Genomic DNA, 8,906 nt, shown 5'->3' on the forward strand with positions numbered 1-8,906 from the left:
ACCCAACTGTTATGGACAGACCTGACCCTAAAGACAGAGGAGCCTTGGAACAACAAAGGAGTGAAATCAAGGGAATGCCAGATCTTTATCCAAAACCAGCCTACAGAAGCCTCGGATGTGGGGAACAGCCCCTGTCTCTCCATGAGGGGCTGGCTCCTTGCGGGCAGAACCAGAAGGCTTTTCACCCAAGCACAGGGCTCTGATGCGGGAGGTCAGATCATGGAACAGTTCTCCACCCTGCGGTGGCCTCCTGCCCAGGGCTTCACATGGTCCCGGCGAGCACGGAACTGTCCATCACATGGTGGATGTTGGCTGGGCTGGGCTGCCCCCGGGAGCTGGGCTGAGGATAGGTGCCAGTGAGGTTCCTCCCGGGCCCCTCCCCACCCCCCCAAATCCATGAGCTGAAGCTCTAAGATGCAGACAGGAGAAAGCTGAGACTGGTGTCGATAGTGGGGCCTGCCTTCGGGGCTGGGGGCTGTTACGTGCCTTGTGGCCCCTCAGTCCCTGGGGGCCGAGACAAAAGAGGCTGTCAGTGCCAGGAAGTGTGCGTGTGAACATCACTTGCTTCTGGCATCACCCTCACCTCCATCCCCCAAAGCTGCTTGCTGCCCGCCCTGCCCTCCAGAGTAGAGGGGGTGGCAGAGTCACGCCCAGTGTTGCTGCAGTGTCCTGGAGGCATGGCCACCGGGCGCCAGCCTGAGAGCAGGAGGAGAAGGGAGAGCAACAGGCAGGGGGCCTGGGTGCTGTCATGCTCCCCTCCCTCAGAACTGCACAGCCTGGGGCCGCCTCCACCCTCAAAGTGGGAGAACGGTGTTCTCGAGATGAGGACGAGGGCGAGCCCTGGGCAAGAGAAGCACTCTTTCTCCTTCGACCTCCTGACTGGCGGTGCCTCTTGGGGAGAGGTCCATGTTGCGGTGACTTGTCCCCACCTCTGCGCTGACCTTGGCGTCATGCTGAGGCTCAGCTTGGTGTTCTAATCTGAATCAGTGGTGATTGTGTGATTTTTATTTCTGCCCCGAGGGGTAAGGAAGAGTCTTCTGGAAGGTTTTGCCTTGGACATTATTCATAATCGAGCTCAGAGGCCTCGCCCTGCCCCTCCATCCCTGCCCCCAATCACTGCAGTGTCCAGCCCATTGTTGAATAGATTGTAGTGTTTTGTCTCATTAGAAATAAACAGCCTTTAATTGGTCACATCTTGTCTTTCCAGTGCTTGCTCACTGCCCTCTGGGCCCCACCCCTGTAGACGCAGCCCCCATGGCTGAGGGCGGCAGCTCAGGAACTGCTTGTCCACTGCCAAGTTCCAAGGATGGCTTCCAGCTGAAAGGGCTGATTGTTTTGTCTTGTTTTGCCAAAGAATGCAGCCGTGGGGAAGAGATTCTAGAGCCAACCAGCACAACCAGGTTCTGAGATCAGCAGGTCCTTAGCAGCCGCCTGATGTTTGGGGGGTGGGCCTGGCAGCTCTTGGCTTTAGCTAGGGCCTGGTCCAGTCAGGAGGCTCTGTCCTGGCTCAGAGAAGGTTCCACAGGTGACTCAACACAGTTGTCCGATGGGGACTCTGAGCCAGTGGACCCCATCACAGGAGCCTGGGGAGACCCTTGGGCCAAGACACCCCACCTTAGGAGCCTGAGACAGGGCACCAGTGTGTTCCAGCCCCTGGCTTCCACCAGCCTCTCTTTGGAGCTTCTGGCCACTCTGGGGGAAGGGAGTCAAGTTTGTCACTCCATTGGACAGATGAGGAAAACTGGTTCAGGGACTGAGTTACCCCATGGCTGCTCAGCACGTGAACGGTCGCCAGAGAGCCCAAACCAGGTCTGAAATGAACTCCAGAGCCCGTGTGTGTTGCTCCCCAAGGGTCAGGCTTCATCCAGACAGGCCTCGGGGACAGGGCCTGAGGTACCTGCAGAGCTGGGTGTGTGGGAGCCCCTGGGGTTGGGACGGAGGTTGATACTCCTACAGTGAGTGCCGAGCAGGGTCCCAGGTGCTGGCAAGTCCCACTTGGGTTATTTACACTGCTGCTGGGGCAGCTTCAGGAGGAAGTAGGTGACTCCCTGGGGCCCTTGCTCAATTGTGTGGCCAAATATCAGTTTGCCCCCTGAGACGTTGGGGCTTCTGGTTGGGCTTTGCCCTGAAGGCCACTCTGCTTTCCTGGGTCGGCCTCCCCTCAGCGGGCTCCAAGGACACAGCATCCCAAGGGCTGAAACAGACTCCTGGAGGCCTGGTGCAGTCCCCTCCAGCTGTTCAGAAGGTAGGTGGGGGCACCCCAGGGGTCAGTGCACACCTCCATGAGTGTCTCCTTCCCATCAGTCCCCAGGACACTAGAACTGTGGCTTTGCTCTCAGCCTCTTCTGAGTGTTTTTCAAGAAAGTCCTGGGAGGTTGAGGGGAGAACTGTTCAGAGGTCAGCCTAGCAGGTGTTCTTTGGGTCTAACTTGTCCGCTGCAGCAAATGTCTCTCCCAGGGAAGAGCTGGGGCCGCGGATCATCTGCCCTCCGTGACATCAAGTGAGGTGGCTCCATGGGGGCTAAGGGATCTGCTCCAAGAGGGCCCAGAGCTTGGCTGCGGCTGTGGCTCCGGTTCCCTCCACGTGGCCTCCCCTGGGCTGACTTGGTTTCCCATCATGTGCAGGGCTCCTTTCAATGGATTGGCCTCCCTCAGCGCACACACCCTGGAAACTGCCAGGCCTCCTTCAGGCCAGAGGTGACACCGTGTCACTTCTGCCACGTTCTGTAGGTCAAGCAAGGCCCTGAGCTAATCCCAGTTCAAGGTTGGGGTCCTACACGAGCCAGAATACCGGGCCCCACGCATTGGAGGCCGCCGCAGCCACTGACGGCAGCCTGGGAATCCTGAGACCTGGACTCGAGCAGTCTGTGCTCCCCCGTGAGCCTCACGGCTTCACCCAAAAGTGAGGGGATTGGCCCTCAATCTACAGAGACTGTGTAGTGTGGCTTCTGGCAAGGTCCGTCTTCTGCCCAGTGCCCAGGACAGCCTCCCTAACGTCTGTCCTCATCCCGGCCTTGGCCTTCTGGGCCAGTAGTAGGAGAAGACACCCTTTTTGTCCCCCCAGTGGCTCATCTGGGGGACTTGCTGGGAGGCTATGTCCCTGCCCAGGTCCCAGCTGGAGCACTCAGCCACCTCTCGTCAGTCCTCCTTGGGCAGCTCTCTGGGTGCTCCAACTCAGGCTCCCACCACCCAAGGCCACACCCACACTTGTGGGACATGAAAACCACGCAGGAACCAAAGTTTCCAGAATCTGCTGTCCCAGGGACCTATAAAGTGTCCAAGGGTGGGACCAGGGTATGAGGGCAGGGAGGGGGCTGGAGGGATTATTCCCCTATATCTGAAAGGACCCCGGGAGTCCAGAGCGTCCTTGACATCATCACATTTGATCTGCCAGGAGCCCCTGGTGGAGCCAGCTCAGCCCCAGCCTGACCTGGGCCACCGGGACTGGGAGTTGGTCACACCGGTGGGGCGGGGGGGGCGTGGCAGGGATCAAGACAAACCCAGGTTGTCCCATTCTGTCCCCACTGGACTGAGGTCTAGAGGGTTTCAACCACAGTGATACTGCGCGCACACACACACACACACACACACACACACACACACACACACCCAGAGGACATTGGACGCTGTCTGTAGACACTTAGTTGTCTCACTGGAAGGAGAATGCTATGGGAATCCAGTGAGTGGAGGCCAGAGATGCTGGTAGACATCCTAAGATGCACAGAATGGCAGCCACAACAAAGGAATATCCAGGCCCAGATGTCAACAGAGCCAAGGTTGAGACACCATGGGACAGAGGACTCCAAGCTGACTGTGCCTGGAGTCCAGCCCAGCTAGGAGAAGGACTGTGCCCATCCTGCCTGGAGGGACAGGACAGCCAGGGAGCAGCGAACTCAATCAAGGCCTGAGTGAGCATGGGCATGGGGTTCAAGCCAGCATTTCTGCCCAGGTTGAGAGCCTGCTCTCTTCCCTGGCACTCTTCCTACACCTGGCCTGCTTTGTTTGTCCTCTGTTGCCTTGGCTAGAATGCCATGCCTTGCTTATTAGGTCTGTTGAGACCTTGTCCATCCAGGAAGGCTTCCAGAGTCCTACCAGAGGGAGGATGTTCACTCCTCAACCGACGCTGGGAGCACCTTGGATCCTCCTTGGCATCAACCTGGAACTTTGCTCTCAACGCAGGTGGCAGGTGCTCTGAGAGGCCCCTCCTCTGCATTGACCTCATCACAGAGAGACCCAGGGACAAGAAGGTACAGGCCTTGGCTTTTATTGGAATCGGACCTGTGGGCTCCCCGGCCTCTCGGAGCCCAAATCTCCGCTCAGTCTGTCCTCCCAGGTACAAGTGGCTGACCTGAGTTGGAGCAGGCTGCAAGGGCTTCTATTTCTTCTCTTCTACCCATGGGACCTACCCCTTCCTCCCCCCCTTGAGCCTTCCTGAGGCTGGCCCAGTCTCTGGTGCTGGGCAGCTGCTGGGGTGTCTCAGTGTGGGGGCGACTGCTGGTAGGGGCTGAGCCCTTCCTGTCTGGACCTGCCTCCTCCTCCTGAGCCATCCTTTTCCCTCCTGTCCCCATGGGGACAGCCAGCCCTTGGCACTCATATCCTTATGGTCTCTCCAGAGCCCCAGAGCGGGTTCTTTTGCACAAAGGACATATAGACTCCTCTGAGGCCCCCCAGGACCTCTTGGGCCTGAGCCCCAAGCCTTCAGAGGGACTGGGCTGGAAGGGGGCACCCTTGGTTGGGTCCACACTGGAACTGGAAGCTAAGAAAAGTAGGGAAAGACAATCACTCAGAGGAACCCAAGTGGAGGCTGCCAGCCCATCCTATGACACACCCCCAAATCAGAGCCTGTCATTCTTCAGAATAGGAAGGGGCAGAAGGGAGGGGCAGTTCTCTTGAAAGAGAGCCCATGAGGGAGGAGGAAGAAGGAAACATGGTTCAAGCCGGAAGGACCTTTCTGTGATTTGACCTTCTCATTTTATAAATGGGCACAGTGGAACTAGGGAGGGTAGGGGTGATGGTGGGGAGCTGTCCAAGGTCCCTCACTGAGTGCAGACCTGGGACAGGAACCCAGGAACTTTGGGAAGGAAAAGGACCCCATTCTTGGTCCAGCTGAGTCCCCAGCCAACTCTTCCCTGGGTCTTTCCCTCCTGTCCCCAGCCCTGCCTCACCTGGACAGGTGCTCACCTGTATTTCCCAGGCTGTCCCTGGGTATTGGAGCTTCCAGGAGGGCCAAGCAGTGGCTGTTACCTGGGCTCAGAGTCCCCTGTGGCAGGTCTAGGGGCCAGGCCATGACCTCAGGACGTGAGAGGCAGCCCTTAGCCATGAGCCGGCCCAGCCAGTGGCTCTCACACTGGCCGGCAGGTTGCATGTGGCCTGGCAGGTAGAGAGCCAGGCCCCGGAGGTGGCGCAGTCGGAAGTTCTTAGGCTTTCTTCCCTGGGCACTGGGACACTGCTGCTGCTGGGCCCCCAGTCCCCCTTCGTAGATGTTGGGTGGTATGTTGGGGTGGCTGGGATGTCCTCGGGCCCAGCTCACTGCATCTGCAGAGGGGAGAGCAGGAGGGTGGTGGCTGGCAGGCTGCAGCAGCCAAGAGAGGAGAATACAATCACGTGCTCTAAGACCAGCTCATTAGATGGGCTCCACTGTGGCTTGCTGAGCACCGGCCTATCTTTCCATCAAATGGTCTCAGTCCCCTGCCTCCCACCAACCCCCACCCAACATATTACTCCTCTTCCCTTTCCCAATCACAGTGGCTTCTCACTTTCCCAATCAATAGGAAGGTGTGAGAAGTCTGAGAGCGTGATGCAAAGATCTCTCAGGATTTCAAGCCCTTTCTACCACCCCTTTTTGCCCCCTATCCTAGAAAGAGCATTCCAGTGTCAGTATAGAAATTGCACAGTGGGTCCAGGATCACATAGTCTAGGGTCACACAGCCTAGACCACTAGTGGCCATTCCCCTCTCCCAAGGATGCATGTCTCTGAGGCCACTCTGGTGGCTTTGGGCCCAGGTCAGGACAGGAGGGCAACTCTCCTCCTGCCACTCCTCCCTGCAGCCTGGCACCTTCTCCTATGCGCAGCTCAGAGAACGCACAGACCAAGGCTTCCATGGAGGGCCAGAATGGTGGGGGAGGAGCAGCTGGGCCTCCTGTGCAGCAGGGCTCTGTTCTCCCCCCCTGGATCTGCAGGGCTCCCATGGCAACCAGCTCTGTGATGTCAAACGGAAGACTCTCAGTCTTCCTGGACCTTCAAGTTTGGGAGAGGATGAAGCCCAGGGATGGGGCAGAGTGGGGCAAGGCCAAAAGAAGGAAATGGAACTCTAGAGGAGGTCCTTGATCCTCTGGGTTAGGACAGGCCACACAAAACAGCTCTTGCAGGCTGCAAAGTCACCCCTGGGTGACCTCTGGGGGTCTCAGTTTGCTCATCCCATAAAAATGAGGCCCCAGGGGCACAGACTTGGTGAGGTCTGAGCCAGCGCTTTGAGCCTGCTGAGAAGGTGGTTCTGAGTGGCTGAGCAAGTTACTTAATTTTCCTAATTGTGCATTGTCCTATAAGTAGATGATGGGTATCATGTGGGTCATACGAGTGGAAGAACTGGAGCTCTCATTTACTGCTGGGGAGGAATGTAAAGTGGTACCACTGTTTTTTTTTTTTTTTAAGAGACCATGGATCTCTTTATTTTTTTTTAATTTTTTATTTATTTATGAGAGAGAGAGAGAGAGAGAGAGGCAGAGGGAGGCAGAGGGAGGATCAGGCTCCATGCACCGGGAGCCCGGCGTGGGATTCGATCCCGGGTCTCCAGGATCGCGCCCTGGGCCAAAGGCAGGCGCTAAACCACTGTGCCACCCAGGGATCCCCTGGTACCACTGTTTTGGGAGACAGTTTCTTCGAAAATTAAACCACCTCTCATTCACAGATGATGTGCTCTCATACAGGCAAAACATTAATTCACATGTAAAAACAAAACCTATTTGAGCTGACAAAACCAATAGAGATAGTAAGGTTCAGCTCATTAGTTACAGGATACAAGATAAACACACAAAAATTTAATTTATATACTAGCAAAGAACTAAAAGAATAAAACTGGAATAAATTTAACCAAGGAGGTACAAGACAACACTGAAAACTATGAAACTACAAGGAAAAAAAGAAATTTAAAAATCCACTGCCCTGCAAAATATCCTTGTTCATGGATTGAAGGCTTAATTAACATTGTTTAGACAGCAACACTCCCCAAAATGATCTACAAATTCAATGTAATCCATATCAGAATCCCAATAGCTGTTTAGGCAGAAACAGGAAAGCTGATCTTAAAATTCACGTGGAATTACAAGCCAAATAACCAAAAGCAATTTTAAAAAAGAAAAAGTTTGAAGATTCTTTTTCTCTGATTGCAAAACTTACTATAATGCTACAGTAACAAAAACAGTGTGGAACTGGCATAAGGCTAGATATCTCAACTAATGTAGTAGAAAAGAGAGTCCAGAAATAAAGTCATGCATCTATGGTCAATTGATTTTCAACAAGGGTACCAAGACCATTCAATGGGGTAAAAAGAATCTCTTCAGGGCAGCCTGAGTGGCTCAGCGGTTTAGCGCCGCCTGCAGCCCAGGGCGTGATCCTGGAGACCCGGGATCTAGTCCCACGCCGGGCTCCCTGCATGGAGCCTGCTTCTCCCTCTGCCTGTGTCTCTGCCTCTCTCTCTCTGTGTCTCTATGAATAAATAAATAAATAATCTTTAAAAAAATCTCTTCAACAAGTAGTGCTGGGACAACTGGATAGCCACATACAAAAGAATGAAGTTGGATGGACCCCTACTTCACACCATATACAAACATTAACTCAAAATACAACAAAGACCTAAATGTAGGAGCTAAAACTATTAAACTACTTAAAAGGAAATGTGGGGGTAAATCATCATGACTTTGGATTTGGCAGTGGTTCCTTAGATATGAAACAGAAGCATAAACAACAAAAGGAAAAATAGATCAATTGGACCTCGTCAAAATGGAAAACTTGTGTGCTATGAAAGATACTATCAGGAAGTGAAAGGACAGCCTACAGAATGGGATAAAATATTTGTAAATTATATATCTGATAAGTACAGTGTCCAGAATATATAAAGGATACCTGTAAACTCAACAAAAAGGTGACCCAATTTAAAAACAAATGAAAAACTTGAATAGACATTTCACAAAAGGAGATATGCAAATAATTAACAAGCATATGAAAAGATGTTCAACATCATTAGTCATTAGGGAAATACAAATTTATTTTATTTTTTTTTAAGATTTTTTTTTTTTATTTATTCATGAGACAGAGAGAGAGAAAGGCAGAGACACAGGCAGAGGGAGAAGCAGGCTCCATGCAGGGAGCCTGATGTGGGACTCAATCCCGGGTCCCCAGGATCAGGCCCTGGGCTGAAGGCAGCACTAAACCGCTGAGCCACCCAGGCTGCCTGGGAAATACAAATTTAAACACAGTGAGGGATCCCTGGGTGGCGCAGCAGTTTAGCGCCTGCCTTTGGCCCAGGGCCTGATCCTGGGGACCCGGGATCGAGTCCCACATCAGGCTCCCTGCATGGAGCCTGCTCCTCCCTCTGCCTGTGTCTCTGCCTCTCTCTCTCTCTCTCTGTGCGACTATCATTAAAAAAAAAAATTTAAACACAGTGAGATAATACTTCACACCCACAAGGATGGCTATGTTAAAAAGGGGGGAGGAAATGATAAATATCAATGTGGGGGAAACTGGAACTCTTGGACTTTACTGGTGGGGATGTAAAATGGTGCAGTCACTGTGGAAAACAGTCTGGCTTTTCCTCAACTAGTTAAACACAGAATTACCATAAGACACAGTGATTTCACTATATATACGTATATACCAAAAAAAAATGAGAACAGATAATTAAACAAATA

The 8,906-nt window shown here is 53.3% G+C and overlaps 1 protein-coding gene and 1 long non-coding RNA gene across 4 annotated transcripts; one reads left to right on the plus strand and one right to left on the minus strand.

Moving 5' to 3' along the window:
- The first annotated feature begins 203 nt into the window (after window positions 1-203).
- On the plus strand, window positions 204-6,625 carry LOC144318904 (uncharacterized). The gene is made up of 3 exons (XR_013384865.1): window positions 204-1,809; window positions 2,166-2,245; window positions 3,659-6,625. It is a non-coding gene; the product is annotated as an uncharacterized LOC144318904 (long non-coding RNA).
- Window positions 4,248-6,212, minus strand: C8H16orf90 (chromosome 8 C16orf90 homolog). Of its 3 annotated transcripts, none has more exons than XM_077906388.1 (3): window positions 6,090-6,212; window positions 5,181-5,534; window positions 4,248-4,755 (listed from the first exon to the last, which is right to left on the minus strand). In XM_077906388.1, exons 2-3 carry the CDS (start codon window positions 5,362-5,364, stop codon window positions 4,598-4,600), a joined length of 342 nt encoding a protein of 113 aa, XP_077762514.1. In that variant the 5' UTR covers window positions 5,365-5,534; window positions 6,090-6,212; the 3' UTR covers window positions 4,248-4,597. The 3 variants fall into 3 exon arrangements, with proteins under 3 accessions (XP_077762514.1, XP_077762512.1, XP_077762513.1); XM_077906386.1 differs by having other exon boundaries at window positions 6,056-6,206; XM_077906387.1 differs by having other exon boundaries at window positions 6,086-6,202.
- Window positions 6,626-8,906: the final 2,281 nt, after the last annotated feature.

The sequence above is a fragment of the Canis aureus genome, chromosome 8, assembly GCF_053574225.1.
Source record: "Canis aureus isolate CA01 chromosome 8, VMU_Caureus_v.1.0, whole genome shotgun sequence".
Classification (NCBI taxonomy): Eukaryota; Metazoa; Chordata; class Mammalia; order Carnivora; family Canidae; genus Canis; species Canis aureus.

What these genes read in the sequence shown, in the direction of transcription:
- C8H16orf90 (XM_077906386.1), bottom strand. Translation starts at nt 6,188, where the DNA reads ATGGGAGCCCTGCAGATCCAGGGGGGGAGAACAGAGCCCTGCTGCACA. An exon ending in TGAGCTGCGCATAGGAGAAG is followed by an intron (nt 5,535 to 6,055) that starts GTGCCAGGCTGC and finishes TCCCCTCTGCAG; the next exon opens with ATGCAGTGAGCTGGGCCCGA. An exon ending in GGACAGCCTGGGAAATACAG is followed by an intron (nt 4,756 to 5,180) that starts GTGAGCACCTGT and finishes TACTTTTCTTAG; the next exon opens with CTTCCAGTTCCAGTGTGGAC.